Source organism: Scyliorhinus canicula, chromosome 8 (assembly GCF_902713615.1).
Source record: "Scyliorhinus canicula chromosome 8, sScyCan1.1, whole genome shotgun sequence".
In the NCBI taxonomy this organism is placed as follows: domain Eukaryota; kingdom Metazoa; phylum Chordata; class Chondrichthyes; order Carcharhiniformes; family Scyliorhinidae; genus Scyliorhinus; species Scyliorhinus canicula.
Genome location: NC_052153.1, coordinates 196,768,976 through 196,788,522, shown reverse-complemented (window position 1 = coordinate 196,788,522; position 19,547 = coordinate 196,768,976). Strand labels below are relative to the sequence as shown.

Below are 19,547 nucleotides of genomic sequence, written 5' to 3'. Positions count from 1 at the left end.
TGAGCTGCTCGCAGAAAAATACTTTTCACTGTACCTCGGTACACGTGACAATAAACAAATCCAATCCAATCCAATCCTCTGGCTGAAGAAATTCCTCCTCATCTCTGTTTTAAAGGATCGTCCCTTTAGTCTGAGATGGTGTCCTCTGCTTCTAGTTTTTCCTACAAGTGGAAACATCCTCTCCACATCCACTCTATCCAGGGCTCGCAGTATCCTGTAAGTTTCAATAAGATCCCCCCTCATCCTTCTAAACTCCGAGTACAGACCCAGAGTCCTCAACTGTTCCTCATACGACAAGCTCTTCATTCCAGGGATCATTCTTGTGAACCTCCTCTGGACCTTCTCTATTATTGATAAAGATAGTGTGAGTGAGTGTAGTTTAATTCTTATATTTGTGTTTACTATTTGGAATAAATGTCAAACTCCAATTTAGTAGTGTAAATAAAATTAGTTCAACTCTTAAAATCTCTGTGATCAATATGCCTCTTGTCCTGGAAGCCCCCCACAAAGTTCACCACAAGTGCCAGTGTCAAGGATGTCACAGAGCGGCTACAGGGCATTCTTCTGGGGGAGGGTGAACAGCCAGATGTCATGGTCCATATTGGTACCAATGATTTAGGTAGTGGGGGGGGGGGGGGGGGGGGGGATGTGGTCCTGCAATCAGAATTTAGGGAGCAAAGTAGAAAATGAGCAAACAGGACCTCAAATGTAGTCATCTCTGCATTACACCCAGGTCCACATGCAAGTGAGTACAAAAGCTGGAGGATAATGTAGATGAATGCAGGGCTGGAAGGATGGTGCAGGAGGGAGGGTTTCAGATACCTCAGATACTGGCACTTATTCTGGGGGAGATGGTACAAGGCAGACGGGTTGCAGCTGAACAGAGCTGGGATTGAGTATATTGCTAGTGCTGTTGGGAGGGCTTTACATGTACATAGAACATAGAACAGGCCCTTCGGCCCTTAATGTTGTGCCAAGCCATGATCACCCTACTCAAACCCACATATCCACCCTATACCCGTAACCCAACAACCCCCCCTTAACCTTACATTTATTAGGACACTACGGGCAATTTAGCATGGCCAATCCACCTAACCCACACATCTTTGGACTGTGGGAGGAAACCGGAGCACCCGGAGGAAACCCACGCACACAGGGGGAGGACGTGCAGACTCCACACAAACAGTGACCCAGCCGGGAATCAAACCTGGGACCCTGGAGCTGTGAAGCATTTATGCTAACCACCATGCTACCCTGCTGCCCTGTAGTCAGCAGGGATGTGCAAACCAAGTGAAAACATTGGAGAGGAATACCAGTGTGCACAAAATACTGGGAGGGTCAGAGAGCACTCATAAGTTAATTGGTGAAGTCAGAGTAGCACAAGGCTAAATCGCTGGCTTTGAAAGCAGAACAAGGCAAGCCAGCAGCACGGTTCAATTCCCGTACCAGCCTCCCCGGACAGGTGCCGGAATGTGGTGACTAGGGGATTTTCACAGTAACTTCATTTGAAGCCTACTTGTGACAATAAGCCATTTTCATTTTTTCATTTAATGATTCTAAATCAGACTTACTGTTCATGTATGTGAGTATTGTAAATAAGAATGGGAAGTTACCGGCACAGATTGCAATGTAGAAATGTCATGTTGTGGCTATAACAGAGACCTGGGTGAAAGAAGGACAGGACTGGGTGTTAAACAGTCCTGAGTATAAGCTGTTCAAAAAAGATAGGCAAGGGAGGAAATGAAGAGGGGTGGTGGTATTGGTTAGGGAGAGTATTGCTGGAAAAAGACGGTGTCTCAGAGGGTTCAAGGACAGAATCAATTTGGCTGGAGCTGAGGAACAAAAAATTACAGTGCTGGGTATACTGTATAGATCAGCAACTCGTGAGGAGGATGTAGAAGAACAAATCTGAGGTGAAATTACAGAGAGGTGCAAACATTATAGATTCCTGACTTGGAAATATATCGGCCGATCCTTCACTGTCGCTGGGGCAACATCCTAGAACTCCCTCCCTAACAGCACTGTGGGTGTACCTACACCTCAGGGACTGCAGCGGTTCAAGAAGGCGGCTCATCACCACCTTCCCAAGCGCCATTAAGGTTGGATAATGAATGCTGGCCAAGCCAGCGAAAACCACATCCCTTAAATGAATAAATAAATAATAGAATAAAATTACAGGATATTACCTCATCGCAAGTTGTTGGGCAATTCGCTTTTGATGTTGTTAGCGTCAGTCTCCTGCCCCGACGGACACATCTGAATGTGGTGCAGGATGGGCCATGTTTCTGATGTATTACTTGACCCGGCTTTAGTGTAGTGTCGTTGAAGGGGCAGACACGATCTGCAAAAAGAAAAACGTGCTTCAGTTTAATTTATTCTGGCAAATTGGGCAATTAAGTAAATTTACAGACTGTCTTTTCAGAGTTCTGGGTATGAATCCAAGGTAATGGTCTGGAATTATAGAGTATTGTGAATGAAAGCATTTGTCCTGTTCTGGATAAGAAATTAAATAAATATGCATCAGATTTCATTGGTTTAGAATTTTTTTCAAAGAACAAAGGGCGCGATTCTCTGCCCCCCTCGCCGGGTGGGAGAATAGCGGGAGGGCCTCCCGCCATTTTTCACGCTGCTTCACTGGGCAAGGAATTCCATAGATTCACAACCCTTTGGCTGAAGAAGTTCCTCCTAAACTCAGTCCTAAATCTACTTCCCCTTATTTTGAGGCTATGTCCCCTAGTTCTGCTGTCACCCGCCAGTGGAAACAACCTGCCCGCATCTATCCTATCTATTCCCTTCATAATTTTAAATGTTTCTATAAGATCCCCCCTCATCCTTCTAAATTCCAACGAGTACAGTCCCAGTCTACTCAACCTCTCCTCATAATCCAACCCCTTCAGCTCTGGGATTAACCTAGTGAATCTCCTCTGCACACCCTCCAGCGCCAGTACGTCCTTTCTCAAGTAAGGAGACCAAAACTGAACACAATACTCCAGGTGTGGCCGCACTAACACCTTATACAATTGCAACATAACCTCCCTAGTCTTAAACTCCATCCCTCTAGCAATGAAGGACAAAATTCCATTTGCCTTCTTAATCACCTGTTGCACTTGTAAACCAACCTTCTGTGACTCATGCACTAGCACACCCAAGTCTCTCTGCATAGCGGCATGCTTTAATATTTTATCATTTAAATAATAATCCCGTTTGCTGTTATTCTTACCAAAATGGATAGCCTCACATTTGTCAACATTGTATTCCATTTGCCAGACCCTAGTCCATTCACTTAACCTATCCAAATCCCTCTGCAGACTTCCAGTATCCTCTGCACTTTTCGCTTTACCACTCATCTTAGTGTCATCTGCAAACTTGGACACATTGCCCTTGGTCCCCAACTCCAAATCATCTATGTAAATTGTGAACAATTGTGGGCCCAACACGGATCCCTGAGGGACACCACTAGCTACTGATTGCCAACCAGAGAAACACCCATTTATCCCAACTCTTTGCTTTCTATTAATTAACCAATCCTCTATCCATGCTACTACTTTACCCTTAATGCCATGCATCTTTATCTTATGCAGCAACCTTTTGTGTGGCACCTTGTCAAAGGCTTTCTGGAAATCCAGATATACCACATCCATCGGCTCCCCGTTAACTACTGCACTGGTAATGTCCTCAAAAAATTCCACTAAATTAGTTAGGCATGACCTGCCCTTTACGAACCCATGCTGCGTCTGCCCAATGGGACAATTTCTATCCAGATGCCTCGCAATTTCTTCCTTGATGATAGATTCCAGCATCTTCCCTACTACCGAAGTTAAGCTCACTGGCCTATAATTTCCTGCTTTCTGCCTATCTCCTTTTTTAAACAGTGGCGTCACGTTTGCTAATTTCCAATCCACCGGGACCACCCCAGAGTCTAGTGAATTTCGGTAAATTATCACTCGTGCATCTGCAATTTCCCTAGCCATCTCTTTTAGCACTCTGGGAAGCATTCCATCAGGGCCAGGAGACTTGTCTACCTTTAGCCCCATTAGCTTGCCCATCACTCCCTCCTTAGTGATAACAATCCTCTCAAGGTCCTCACCTGTCATAGCCTCATTTCTATCAGTCGCTGGCATGTTATTTGTGTCTTCCACTGTGAAGACCGACCCAAAAAACCTGTTCAGTTCCTCAGCCATTTCCTCATTTCCCATTATTAAAACTCCCTTCTCACCCTCTAAAGGACCAATATTTACCTTAGCCACTCTTTTTTGTCTTATATATTTGTAAAAACTTTTACTGTCTGTTTTTATATTCTGAGCAAGTTTACTCTCATACTCTATCTTACTCTTCTTTATAGCTTTTTTAGTAGCTAGTAGCTTTCAGTTGCCCCTTAAAGATTTCCCAGTCCTCTAATCTCCCAGCAATCTTTGCCACTTTACATGCTTTTTCCTTCAATTTGATACTCTCCCTTATTTCCTTAGATATCCACGGTCGATTTTCCCTCTTTCTTCCGTCCTTCCTTTTTGTTGGTATAAACCTTTGCTGAGCACTGTGAAAAATCGCTTGGAAGGTTCTCCACTGTTCCTCAACTGTTCCACCATAAAGTCTTAGCTCCCAGTCTACCTTAGCTAGTTCTTCTCTCATCCCCTTGTAATCTCCTTTGTTTAAACACAAAACACTAGTATTTGATTTTACTTTCTCACCCTCCATCTGTATTTTAAATTCCACCATATTGTGATCGCTCCTTCCGAGAGGATCCCTAACTATGAGATCATGAATCAATCCTGTCTCATTACACAGGACAAGATCTAGGACCGCTTGTTCCCTCGTAGGTTCCATTACATACTGTTCTAGGAAACTATCGCGGATACATTCTATAAACTCCTCCTCAAGGTTGCCTTGACCGACCTGGTTAAACCAATCGACATGTAGATTAAAATCCCCCATGATAACTGCTGTACCATTTCTACATGCATCAGTTATTTCTTTGTTTATTGCCTGCCCCACCATATCGTTACTATTTGGTGGTCGATAGACTACTCCTATCAGTGACTTTTTCGGCTTACTATTCCTGATTTCCACCCAAATGGATTCAACCTTATCCTCCATAGCACCGATGTCATCCCTTACTATTGCCCGGATGTCATCCTTAAATAACAGAGCAACACCACCTCCCTTACCATCCACTCTGTCCTTCCGAATAGTTTGATACCCTCGGATATTTAACTCCCAGTCGTGACCATCCTTTAACCATGTTTCAGTAATGGCCACTAAATCATAGTCATTTACGATGATTTGTGCCATCAACTCATTTACTTTATTCCGAATACTACGAGCATTCAGGTAAAGTACACTTATGTTAGTTTTTTTACCTCTGTTTTGAATCTTAACATCTCCAGTTTTATTCCTTTTGTTATTACTGGGCCTATTCACTGAGCTCCCCTCAGTCACTGTACCTTGTACTGTCGCCCTTTTAGATTTTTGACTATGTCTTCTCTGCCTTGCACTTTTCCCCTTACTTCCTTTTGCTTCTGTTCCTGTTTTACTACCTTCCAACTTCCTGCATCGGTTCCCATCCCCCTGCCACATTAGTTTGAACGGTGCACACCGATCGCGGACCGTGCATCCATAACGGACGCACTCTTTTCCCTCCGCCGCCCCGCAAAATCAAGACGTGGCGACTGAGGGAAATGACGCCAACTGCACATGCGCGGGTTGGCGTTGTCCAACCTGCACATGCGCGGCCGACGTCATCAGCCGCATCAGCCGGCGTGACGCTTGACGTGCGGCCTTGATGACCGTCGGCTGCACGGGGTCGCGCTCCTAGCCCCGCTTGGGGGGGAGAATCGGCCCCGGAAGTGGGCGTGAAGGCTGCCGTGGGTCACGGCCTGTCCCACGACAGCCTTTACGATTCTCCGCATTTGCGGAGAATCTCGCCCAAAGAAAAGTACAGCACAGGAACAGGCCCTTCAGCCATCCAAGCCCGTGTCGACCATGCTGCCCGTCTAAACTAAAATCTTCTACACTTTCTGGGTCCATATCCCTCTGTTCCCATCCTATTCATGTATTTGTCAAGATGCCCCTTAAATGTCACTATCGTCCCTGCTTCCACCATCTCCTCGAGCAGCGAGTTCCAGGCACCCACTACCCTCTGTGTAAAAAAACCTGCCTCGTACATCTCCTCTAAACCTTGCCCCTTGCACCTTAAACCTATGTCCCCAATAATTGAACCCTCTACCCTGGGGAAAAGCCTCTGACTATCCACTCTGTCTATGCCCCTCATAATTTTGTAGACTTCCATCAAGTCGCCACTCAACCTCCGTCGTTCCAGTGAGAACAAACCAAATTTATTCAACCACTCCTCAAAGCTGATGCAATTTTCTGTACCTTGCCTGAAGTCAAAGGTGATCACAGCAGCTACAGGGCGGGATTCTCCCAACGGGAGTCTAAGTGCTGACGCCGGAGTAAAAACCAGAGTGTTTTACTCCGGCGCTGGCGCCCGTACCCAGACCCCTATTCTGGGGCCTCCGTGGGGCTGGCAGGGGCGTGGCGCGATTTGTGGGGGCGGGGCCTCGGCGCGCCGTCGGAGACCCGGCGCCGCATAAAAGAGGCAGTGCCTTGGGTCCCGTGCATGCGCAGTTGGGCCGTGCCATCCTGCACATGCTTCTTACGCGCAACGGCCTCGACCCAACATGGGGTCAGTGTTCAGGGGCTGGCCGTGCTGGTAAGTAGTCCCGGGGGGGGGGGGGGGGGGGGGGGAGAGCCGGCCCGCCGATCGGTGGGCCCCGTTTGCAGGCCAGACCCCATCGGAGGCCCCCCCCCCCCCGGTGAAGGAGCCCCCCTCACCCACCCACAGGCTGCCCCCGAGCGTTCCCGTAGAGTTCCCGCCAGCAGCGACCAGGGGTGAACAACGCCGGCGGGACTCTCGTGTCAGAGCGGCCGCTCAGCCCATCCAGGCCGGAGAGTCGGCAGCCCTGCCAATTCTCTGGCCCGCGGCCGGCGCCACGCCAAACGCGCCGGCGCATATGGCTCCGATTCTCTGAACCTCGGAGAATTGCACGCCAGCGTTGGGGTGTGGCGGCGCGGTTGCTCCGATTCTCCGGCCCGGCGCGGGGCTCGGAGAATCGCCCCCACAATGTGAAAATCAGCTGGTGTGTGACATGGCTATATTCCCTGTGTCCACTGGCAGAAAAAGATACACAGGGCTGAATTCTCAGCCCCGCTCTGTTTCAGCATGCTGGCAGGATGCTCCGTTACACCGGCTGGTCAATGGGGTTTCCAATTGTGGGGCAGTCCCACGCCGTCAGGAAAACCCCAGGCTTCCGGCAAAATGGAGCACCCCGCTGGCGGAGAATCCAGCCCCAGTTTCCTAGCCTTCCCCAGCTGTTCCTATTGATCCAGGGATCAACTTATTTCACAATAACTTCATTGCAGTATTAATATGAAAAAAAAATGAAAATCGCTTATTGTCACGAGTAGGCTTCAATGAAGTTACTGTAAAAAGCCCCTAGTCGCCACATTCCGGCGCCTGTTCGGGGATGCTGGTACGGGAATCGTGCTGCTGGCCTGCTTGGTCTGCTTTAAAAGCCCGCGATTTAGCCCGGTGAGCTAAACCAGCCCCTTAATATAAGCCTACTTGTGACAATAAAGATTATTTTTATTAACTGAAGAGGGTGGTTGTAATCCCTGGACCACGGTGGAAAGCTTCCAATGCCCCTTTTGGTGGAGAGGACCTTGTGGTGGAAATTTCCCTTCCTCAGAGTCTGCAGGAGCGTCCATGTCAGGCTTTTTCTGAGTGTAAGGTCCAATATGAGAATGATCTTGGAGGTCGAGTGTCTCCTTAAGCTGGACTCTGTTTCCACAGGGACTTCTGGAGCTGCTGAGACTCCATCGAAAGATCTCTCCTACAAAATGGCCCTCTGATCCATTAGGGTCATGTTGGGATCAATTTGTTAAGATCGAGGCTTAAATGTTCCCTTCGGAATTTGCCCAAAGTCAGCGTAGGCAGAAGCAGATCTAAAACCCACCCTTGCCCAAGATCACATAGTCACTGCAATATCATGATGGGTGGTCAATTACCACCTGCCCACAAAGTAGCGTGTCTCTCAGTTGGGCTTGCACTGTGCAGATGGCATGGGCCTGTGCAGAAAGGGTATGGGCCTGTGCATAAAGGGTATGGGCCTGTGCAGAAAGGGTATGGGCCTGTGCAGAAAGGGTATGGGCCTGTGCAGAAAGGGTATGGGCCTGTGCAGAAAGGGTATGGGCCTGTGCAGAAAGGGCATGGGCCTGTGCAGAAAGGGTATGGGCCTGTGCAGAAAGGGTATGGGCCTGTGCAGAAAGGGTATGGGCCTGTGCAGAAAGGGTATGGGCCTGTGCAGAAAGGGTATGGGCCTGTACAGAAAGGGTATGGGCCTGTGCAGAAAGGGTATGGGCCTGTGCAGAAAGAGCATGAAGCTAAGCAAAGAAGTGTAGCTGGGTGTCTGTTCCTTATGCGTTCAGGGGCCATTGTGTCTGCCAACTGGCGCTGAGGTCTGACCTGCCAAGGTTAGAATGTCAGAACAATAAGCCTCAGTGCACTGCGGGGGCAGGTGTTCCACAGTGGAATGGCCCACTTAATGCCGAGATTAAGGAAGGGGCATCTGAAATGGACTGTAATAAAGAAGGAGGTAGTGGATAGGGGTATTATCACTGAACATGGCGGATGGTGAAATTTAATTCAATAAACACCTGAAATTAAAAGGCTAATGATGACCATAAGACATAGAAGCCGAATTAGGCCACTCGGCCCATCGAGTCTGCTCCGCCATTCAATCATGACTGATATTTTTCTCATCCCCATTCTCCTGCCTTTTCCCCAAAACCCCTGATCCTCTTATTAATCAAGAACCTATCTATCTCTGTCTTAAAGACACTCAGTGATTTGGCCTCCAAGGCCTTCTGCGGCAAAGAGTTCCACAGATTCACCACTTTCTGGCTGAAGAAATTCCTCCTCATCTCTGTTTTAAAGGAGATGGTGTCCTCTGCTTCTAGTTTTTCCGACAAGTGGAAACATCCTCTCCACATCCACTCTATCCAGGCCTCGCAGTATCCTGTAAGTTTCAATAAGATCCCCCCTCATCCTTCTAAATTCCAACGAGTACAGACCCAGAGTCCTCAACCGTTCCCCATACGTCAAGTTCTTCATTTCAGGGATCATTCTTTTGAACCTCCTCTGGACCCTTTCCAAGGCGAGAACATCCTTCCTTAGATACGGGGCCCAAAACAGCTCACAATACTCCAAATGGGGTCTGACCAGAGCCTTATACAGCCTCAGAAGTACATCCCTGGTCTTGTATTCTAGCCCTCTCGACATGAATGCTAACATTGCATTGGCTTTCCTAGCTGCCGACTGAACCTGCATGTTAACCTTAAAAAAATCGTGAACAAGGACTCCCAAATCCCTTTGTGCTTCTGATTTCGTAAACATTTCCCCATTTAGAAAATAGTCTCTGCCTCCATTCCTCCTTCCAAAGTGCATAACCTCACACTTTTCCACATTGTATTCCATCTGCCAAATGATTGCCCACTCTCCGAGCCTGTCCAAGTCCTTCTGCAGCCCCCTTGCTTCCTCAATACTACCTGTCCCTCTACAGATCTTTGTATCATCTGCAAACTTAGCAACAGTGGCTTCAGTTCCTTCTTCCAGATCATTAATGTGCATTGTGAATATTTGTCCTCCCAGCACCGACCCCTGAGGCACACCATCTCTTGGATGTGAATGTAGGAGGCATGGTTAGTACGTTTGCAAATGACACCAAGATTGGTGGCATAGTGGATAGTGAAGAAGGTTATATAAGATTGCAACAGGATCTTGACCAATTGGGCCAGTGGGCCGATGAATGGCAGATGGAATTTAATTTGGATAAATGTGAGGTGATGCAATTTGGTCGATCAAATCAGGGCAGCACCTACTCAGTTAATGGTAGGGAGTTGGGGAGAGCTACAGAACAAAGAGATCTCGGGGTACAGGGTCATTGCTATTTGAAGGTGGAATCGCAGGTGGACAGGGTGGTGAAGAAGGCATTCAGCATGCTGGGTTTCATTGGTCAGAATATTGAATACAGGAGTTGGGACGTCTTGTTGAAGTTGTACAAGACATTGGTAAGACCACACATGGAATACTGTGTTCAGTTCTGGTCACCCAATTATAGGAAGGATATTGTTAAACTATGATGGAGAGATGCCGGTGTTGGACTGGGGTGAGCACAGTAAGAAGTCTTACAACACCAGGTTAAAGTCGTGTTTGAAACAAACCTGTTGGACTTTAACCTGGTGTTGTAAGACTTCTTATTGTTAAACTAGAAAGAGTGCAGAAGAGATTTACAAGGATGCTACCAGGACTTGATGGTCTGAGTTATAAGGAGAGGCTGAATTGGCTAGGACTTATTTCCATAGAGCGTAGGAGATTAGGGGTGATCTTATAGAGGTCGATAAAATAACGAGCAGCATAGATAACATGTGAACATCTTTTCCCAAAGGTAGAGGAGTCTAAAACTATAGGGCTTGGGCAGGATTCTCCGACCCCCCGTCGGGTGGGAGAATCGCCGGGGGTCGACGTAAATCCCGCTCCCGCCGTCCTCCTAATTCTTCTGCCCCCCAAAAACCAGCCTGCCGTGAGTCACGCCGCCCGCCTCGGAGAATGGCTCGGTCCGGCATGACTCAATGGGCACCGGGGCTGCCCGAAATCTCCGGCCCGCAATGGGCCGAAGTCCCACCCGTTCTTTGCCAGTCCCGCTGGCGTAAATTCGAGTTGATCCCTTACTGGCGGGACCTGGCGGCGCGGGCGGGCTTCAGGGTTTTTGCGGGGGCGCGGGAGGATCTGGCCCCGGGAGGTGCCCCCATGGTGGCCTGTCCCGCGATCGGGGCCAACCGATCTGCGGGCGGGCCTGTGCCGTAGGGGCACTCTATCCTTCCGCTCCGGAGGCTGTGGTCCTCCGCCATTCCCGGTGCAGAAGCGAATCCCTCTGCGCATGGCGGGGGAATGACGCCAGAACACGCTGGCGCTCCCGCGCATGCGCCGACTTGCGCCAGCCGGCGGAGGCCCTTCGGCGCCAAGCCCCTTTCCCGCCGGCCGGCGGGGCGCCAACCACTCCGGGGCGGGCCTAGCCCCTGAAGGTGCGGAGGATTACCATGGGGCGGCCCGACGCCGGAGTGGTTCACGCCACTCCGGGTAGGGGTGAATCCCGCCTCATATATTTAAGGTGAGAGGGGAGAGATACAAAAGGGGCCAGAGGGGAAATTTCTTCACACAGAGGGTGCGGAGCATCTGGAACGAGCTGCCAGAGGCAGTGGTAGAGGTGGGTACAATTTTTTCCCTTTTAAAAGGCAGTTAGACAGTTACATGGGCCGGGTGGGTATAGAGGGATATGGGTCAAATACAGGTAAGTGGGACTAGCTTAGTGATAGAAGCTGGGCGGCTAGGACAAGCTGGGCCGAAGGGCCTGTTTCCATGCTGTAAACATCTATGATTCCATGACACTAGTCACCGGCTGCCATCCTGAAAAAGACCCCTTTATTCCTTTCTGCCTTCTGCTTGTCAGCCAACCCTCTATCCATGCTGGTTTACACCATTAACCCAATTGTTGTAATAATCCACCTGATTCACTGATGTCCTTCAGGGAAGGAAACTGTTGTCCTTACCTGGTCTGGCCGACAGGTGACTCTACAAAGTAGGAGCAGGAGTAGGCCACTCATGGTTGACTCTTGAATGCCTTCTTAAATGGTTCAGCAAGCACTCAGTTAAAGGACAATTAGGGCAATAAGGGACTCCCCAATCCCATGAAAGAGTAGAAAAAAAAGATGGCTTTCTCTTGTACTCTGCCAGGTGAAGAATCATAGAATTTACAGTGCAGACGGAGGCCATTCAGCCCATCGAGTCTGTCCAGCCCTTGGAAAGAGTGCCCCACTTAAGCCCAAACCTCTACCCTATCCCCGAAACCCCATCCAACCTTTTTGGGCACTTAATCATGGCCAATCCACCTAACCTGCACATCTTTGGACTGTGGGAGGAAACCGCAGCACCCGAAGGAAACCCATGCACACACGGGGAGGATGTGCAGACTCCGCACAGACAGTAACCCGAGGCCGGAATTGAAGCTGGCACCCTGGAGCTGTGAAGCAGCTGTGCTAAGCACTGTGCTACAGTGGAAGACACAGCGATAATGCAACAGAACACCGCCAAACTGGTGGGGGAATCGTAAAGGTGTTGGTCCTCACATAGAATGAAAGTGATGCTCGCTCCTCCAGTCTTGGCGAGATTGGAGACTCCCAGGGTGCAGGTCCCAGAGACTGTCTCACGTGTTACGGAATCATCATAGGCTCCTCTGATCAGAGAGTGAGCTGGCGCAGCCAGAGTGCTCACTGAAGGATTGAATGTCCAATTCACCCAACAAGCATGGGGAGAACAGACAATGACCCAGGCCAGGAATCGAACCCGGGCCCCTGGCGCTGTGAATCAAAAGTGCTAACCACTGTGCTACCATGCTGCCCATCCTTCCACAGATGCACCATGCACTGGAGTCACAGGTGACCCCAGGTTAAGCAGACAGGATGGCATCAGTCCTGTACCTGCGTCACGTTGAAACCAGGAACCAGTGCAAATATTCACATGTCGGTTAACAAGAGGTCATCATCTCCACGGGCAGTGCACAGTGGTAAGGGCATATCACACTCATGTGAGGAGGTGGTGGCAGAGGGAGAGAGGTTCCAGGGCACTGGCAATGGGAGCATTGCTGGAGACTCGGACCACGCTGAATCTGAGGCAGGTGACCGGCCTCTGGAGCCGACCATCAGGTGACAGGTGCTGTATGTCCAGTGGGATGCATGGGAAGATCTGGTGGAGATGCTTCAGGGTCTGCATGCCATGGCCTCTTTCATGGAGGAGTTGGTGGGAAACAGGGCCCTGATCACTGAGCGCACAGCCCCTCAATTGAGAGAAGAGCTAGTCTTGTAGAGAGGCAGCTTCAGAAGTGGAATCATGGGTTCCTGGGTTTGATTCAGAATGCAATCTAACACACCGGCTATGACTTCAGGAGGTCACTGCCAGTGTGGGAGATGCAGTGTGGGAGATGTGGGAGTTCCTTACAGACATAGAACATAGAAATATAGAAAATAGGAGCAGGAGAGGCCATTCGGCCATTCAAGTCCACTCTGGCATGCATTATGATCATGGCCCATCATTCAACTCAATAGTCTAATCCCACTTTCCTCCATATCCTTTGATCTCCTTCACCCTAAGTGCTGTATCTAACTGCTTCTTGTAACCATACAATGTTTTTGGCCTCAGCTGTTTCCTGTGGTAATGAATTCCACAGGCCAACTACTCCCTGGGTGAAGAAACTTCTCCTCATCTCCGTCCTAAATGTTCTCCCCCGTATCCTAAGACTGTGAGCCCTGGATCTGGACCCACCCACCATCGGCAACATCCTTCCTGCATCTACCCTGTCCAATCCTGTTAGAATTTTATAGGATTCTATGAGATCCCCCCTCATTCTTCTGAACTCCAGCGAATACAATCCTAACCGACCCAACCTCTTCTCATTCGTCTGCCCTGCCATCGCAGTAATCAGTCTGGTAACCCTTCGCTGCACTCCCTCTATAGCCAGATTATCCTTCCTCAGAGAAGGAGACCAAAACTGCACACAATACTCCAGGTGTGGCCTCACCAAGGCCCTGTACAATTGCAGCAACACATCCCTGCTCCTATACTCGAATCATCTCGCAATGAATGCCAACATACCATTTGCCTTCTTTACCGCCTGCTGCACTTGCATGTTTATCTTCAGTGACTGATATACGATGGAAATATATCGGCCGTTCCTTCACTGTCGCTGGGGCAACATCCTGGAACTCCCTCCCTAACAGCACAGTGGGTGTACCTACACCTCAGGGACTGCAGCGGTTCAAGAAGGCAGCTCACCACCACCTTCTGAAGGCCAATTAGGGATGGACAATAAATGTTGGCCTCACCAGCGACGGCCACATCCCGTAAATGAATAAAAAAACAGTTTTTAAATAACCGGGGCGATCTCTGGCTACACAGCTGAAGGATATTGCTGAAATGTTAGTAATGTGAGCACTTCAATTGGATGCCCATGGACATGCCATGTCATAGGCAGGATACCGATAGAGGCAGGATCTCCATGGACATGCCACGTCGCAGGTAAGATGCCCATGGACATGCCATGTTGTATGCAGGATGCCCATTGAGGCAGGATCTCCATGGACATGCCATGTCGCAGGTAAGATGCCCATGGACATGCCCTGTCATAGGTAAGATGCCCATGGACATGTCATGTTGTATGCAGGATGCCCATGGAGGCAGGATGCCCATGGACATGCCATGTCGCAGGTAAGATGCCCATGGACATGCCATGTTGTACGCAGGATGCCCATGGACATGTCATGCCGTAGGCAGGATGCCCATGGACATGCCATGTCGCAGGTAAGATGCCCATGGACATGCCATGTTGTACGCAGGATGCCCATGGACATGCCATGCCGTAGGCAGGATGCCCATGGACATGCCATGTCGCAGGTAAGATGCCCATGGACATGCCATGTTGTACGCAGGATGCCCATGGACATGCCATGCCGTAGGCAGGATGCCCATGGACATGCCATGCCGTAGGCAGGATGCCCATGGACATGCCATGTCGCAGGTAGGATCCCCATAGGCAGCATCCCTATCAGTCTGAGAGGCCTGGACTCTGCCTGAACAGTGGAGGTCTCAGCACCGCAGGCAAACACCCAGGAGCTGGGCTTCAATACTGGGGACACCCCCACGACCAAAGGGTGGGTGTGTGACTCGGGGTGTGGGGCTACCTGAGCCCGGTTCCAGTACTAGTCCCAGCAGGATTCTGAGTCCGTGTCTGGGGTCTGGTGCCCAGGGGTCCTAGATGTGGCATAATCTAGACAGTTGCGTAGTGGTATTGTCACTGTGCTAGTAATCTAGAGACCCAGAGTCATTCTCTGGGGACTGGGGATCGAATTCCACCAGGGCAGCTGATGAAATTATATATTTTTTACATTTATTCAATGAAGGGCAATTTAGCCTGGCCAATTCACCTATCCTGCACATCTTTGGGTTGTGAGGGTGAAACAGGGGGCAGCACAGTAGCACAAGTGGATAGCACTGTGGCTTCACAGCTCCAGGGTCCCAGGTTCAATTCCCCGCTGGGTCACTGTCTGTGCAGAGTCTGCACGTTCTCCCTGTGTCTGCGTGGGTTTCCACCGGGTGCTCTGGTTTCCTCCCACAGTCCAAAGACGTGCAGGTTAGGTGGATTGGCCATGATAAATTGCCCTTAGTATCCAAAAAGGTTAGGAGGGGTTATTGGGTTACGGGGATAGGGTGGAAGTGAGGGCTTAAGTGGGTCGGTGCAGACTCGATGGGCCGAATGGCCTCCTTCTGCACTGTATGTTCTATGTTCTATGACATGGGGAGAATGTGCAAACTCCACACAGACAGTGACCCGGGGCCGGGATTGAACCTGGGTCTTCGGCGGAGCGAGGTAGCAGTGCTAACCACTGTGCCACTGTGCTGCCCAGGTGATGAAATTTGAATTCAATTAAAAAATCTGGAATTAAAATTCTAATGATGACCATGAAACAATTGGCGACTGTTGTTAAAAACCCACATAGGCGATGCGCGGCGCGGCGTTCTCGGAGAGCACACCACTTTTCGGGGCCCGGAGAATCGGGGGGCCAGCACCAGTCCCGATTTCATGTGGCGGAATATATGCTCCGCCCCGGTGCCGGCCTCAATTTCGGCATCGGAATGCGGAGAATCCAGTCCCAGATCTCTAGACGTTGCTCTGCGATTATTATTGGATAATAAACCTTACTACTACTAAACCTGACGACTATTAATAAATTCATTAAATACTGTAGTAACCTGATTTAAATGCTGAATCTCTCAGCTTCGAATTTGAAACAAACCGCCAGGTTTCGCCAGAAAATAGAAAATACTCACCAACGTTTTGATAGGAAAGTGGAAAATACTGACTGTGCGATTTCTTCACTGTCGCTGGGTTTTCCTGGAATTTCTTTTCAAACAGCTGTGCGGGTATCCCTATACCAGATGGATTTCAGAGGGTCAGGAAGGCTACTCACCATCTCAAAGAGCAATTAGGGATGGGTAATAAATGCTGGCCTTGTCAGAAATGTCCATATCTCATGAAATATCTTTCATAGCCACCCATTGCTCAGTTTTAACATTTTACCATTAATCAGATGGGAGAATGTCACTTGCCCGCAGCAGGTAAAACTGGGCAAGAAAGTGATGCAATGTTACGTAACATGCCTGCATACAAATCATTGTTCAACCACAATTGGTATTGAGAATCAGCATAACTATTTATCATCGCCAATAATAGAATTTAAGACAAAAACAGACACTTCTGGAAGAACTGGCAGCAGGTCTGGCAGTTCCCAATCCACTTGTAAATATCACCGGCACTTAGGAGTCCTTGCTTTGCAGAGGTGTTCTCTGAGAAAGAGAGATATCTTGCTTTAAAGACAAGATCTGACTCCTGTCAGACCTATGCAGAAATTCTGCTGGTATTCCTTCAAAAGCTGTTTCAGCTGGTTTATTCACCTTTCCAATCACACTGTCCTTCTGTCTGCAGACATATATTCTAACTGAACTGCAGAGAGAAAACTGCTTGACTTGTGGTCACAGCTTCAGCGAGAACCTCACTGACTCGCTTTCCCTGCAAAATGCCTGATAACTTAGCTTCGCCCAGTAACGACATAATCTCCCCAAGCTGAAATCTAATTAACTCCACAGGGAATCCCCAGAATCAAAACAACATTCCATTGGCCCAAGCTTTTCGGGATGCTGTAATTGCATCCCGTGACTCCCAAAAGCTTCATTGACTTTCAAACTAAGATTTCTTGATTTGATTTGATTTATTATTGTGACATGTATCAGTATACAGTGAAAAGTATTGTTTCTTGTATGCTGTACAAACAATGCATACCGTACATAGGGAAGGAAGGAGAGACTGCAGAATATAATGTCACAGTTATAGCAAGGTGTAGAGAAAAGATCAACTTAATACGAGGTAGGTCCATTCAAAAGTCTGATGGCAGTAGGGAAGAAGCTGTTCTTGAGTCAGTTGGTACGTGACCTCAAACTTTGGTATCTTTTTCCTGATGGAAGAAGGTGGAAGAGGATATGTCCGGGGTGCGTGGGGTCGTTAATTATTCTGGCTGTCTTTCTGAGGCAGTGGGAATTATAGATAGAGTCAATGGATGGGAGGCTGGTTTGCGTGATGGATTGGGCTACATTCATGACCTTTTGTAGTTCCCTACGGTCTTGGGCAGAGCAGGCTCCATGCCAAGCTGCGATACAACCAGAAAGAATGCTTTCTATGGTGCATCTGTAGAAGTTGGTGAGGGCCATAGGTAACATGCCAAATTTCCTTAGTTTTCTGAGAAAGTAGAGTCGCTAGTGGGCTTTCTTAACTATAGTGACGGCGTGGGGGGACCAGGGCAGGCTGTTGGTGATCTGTACACCTAAAAACTTGAAGCTCTCGACCCTTTCTACTTCGTTCCCATTGATGTAGACAGGGGCATTTTCTCCACTACGCTTCCTAAAGTCGATGATAATCTCCTTTGTTCTGTTGACATTGAGGGAGAGATTATTGTTGTCGAACCAGTTCACCAGATTCTCTATCTCATTCCGATACTCTGTCTCATCATTGTTTGAAATCTAACCCACTACGGTGGTGTCATCAGCAAAATTGAAAATCGAGTTGGAGGGGAATTTGGCCACACAGTAATAGGTGTACAAGGAGTATAGTAGGGGGCTGAGGACACAGCCTTGTGGGGCACTGGTGTTGAGGATGATCGTGGAGGAGGTGTTATCATAGGTTATCATAGAATTGACAGTGCAGAAGGAGGCCACTTGGCACATCGAGTCTCCACCGGCTCTTGGAAAGAGCACCCTACCCAAGGTCAACACCTCCACCCTATCCCCATAACCCAGCAACCCCACCCAACACTAAGGGAAATTTTGGACATTAAGGGCAATTCAGCATGGACAATCCACCTAACCTGCACATCTTTGGACTGTGGGAGGAAACCAAAGCACCCGGAGGAAACCCACGCACACACGGGGAGGATTTGCAGACTCCGCACAGTCAGTGACCCAAGCCGGAATCGAACCTGGGACCCTGGAGCTGTGAAGCGATTGTGCTATCCACTGTGCTACCGTGTTGTTGCCTATCTTTACTGATTGGGGCCTGTGGGTTAAAAGGTTCAGGATCCAGTCGCAGAGGGAGGAGCCGAGGCCAAGGCCACTAAGTTTGAAGATGAGTTTTGTAGGAATGATGGTGTTGAAGGCTGAGCTGTAGTCGATAAATAGGAGTCTGATATAGGTGTCTTTGTTATCTAGGTGTTCCAGGGTAGAGTGCAGGGCCATGGAAATGGCATCTGCTGTGGACTTGTTGCAGCAGTAGGCGGACTGTAATGGATCAAGGCAATCTGGGAGGCTGGAGTTGATTCGTGCCATGACTAATCTTTCAAAGCACTTCATGGTGATGGATGTCGGAGTCACTGGACGATAGTCATTAAGGCACGCTGCTTGACTTTTTCTTGGCACAGGGGTGAAGGTCGTCTTCTTGAAGCAGATAGGGACCTCAGATTGTTGTAAAGAGAGGTTGAAGATGTCTGTGAATACCCCTGCCAGCTGATCCGTGCAACACCTGAGTGCTCGTCCGGCTACCCCATCTGGGCCAGTGGCTTTCCGAGGGTTGACCTTCGAGAAGGCTACTCTGATGTTTGCAGTGGTGATCTCAGATACAAGTTCATCCGCGACTTTTGGGGTGGAGGGCTCGATCTTGCTGACCTCTTGCTCAAAGCGGGCATAGAGTGTGTTGAGCTCATCAGGGAGGGGTGCGTTGGAGCCGACAAATCTGATAAAACATGACTGCAGCAGTCACACGCACACTAATCCAGGCTTTTTTTTAAAATTTAGAGTAATCAATTATTATTTCCAATTAAGGGTCAATTTTGCTTGGCCAATCCACCTACCCTGCACATCTTTGGGTTGTGGGGGTGAAACCCACGCAGACAGGGGGAGAACGTGAAAATTCCACATGGACAGTGACCCAGGGCCAGGATTTGAACCCGGGTTCTCAGCGCCGTAGGCAGCAATGCTAACCACTGTACCACCGTGCTGCCCTATCCAGGCTTTTGACCCTGAGTGCCCCAAATACCTGCAATACAATACCTCGGGAAGGGGCCATACTGGACCTGGTATTGGGAAATGATACCGGCCAGGTGGTTGAAGTTTCAGTCGGTGATTACTTTGGGAATAGCGATCACAATTCCGTAAGTTTTAGAATACTCATGGACAAGGACAAGAGTGGTCCGAAAGGAAGAGTGCTAAATTGGGGAAAGGCAGAGTATAACAAAATTCGGCAGGAGCTAGGGAATGTGGATTGGGAGCAGCTGTTTAAGGATAAATCCACATTTGAAATGTGGGAATCTTTTAAGGAAAGAGTGCAGGATAGAAATGA

At 49.0% G+C, this 19,547-nt stretch overlaps 1 protein-coding gene across 1 annotated transcript in view; it reads right to left on the bottom strand.

Annotated features, from left to right (window-relative positions):
- LOC119969956 (von Willebrand factor-like) overlaps window positions 1-19,547 on the bottom strand; it is a 117,207-nt gene that overhangs the window by 64,547 nt on the left and 33,113 nt on the right. Inside the window, exons 4-5 of the mRNA XM_038803922.1 lie at window positions 15,995-16,093; window positions 2,187-2,341 (exon numbers count right to left, since the gene is read on the bottom strand). Coding sequence (XP_038659850.1) covers window positions 2,187-2,341; window positions 15,995-16,093 — 254 coding nt within the window. The remainder of the gene's footprint in view (window positions 1-2,186; window positions 2,342-15,994; window positions 16,094-19,547) is intronic.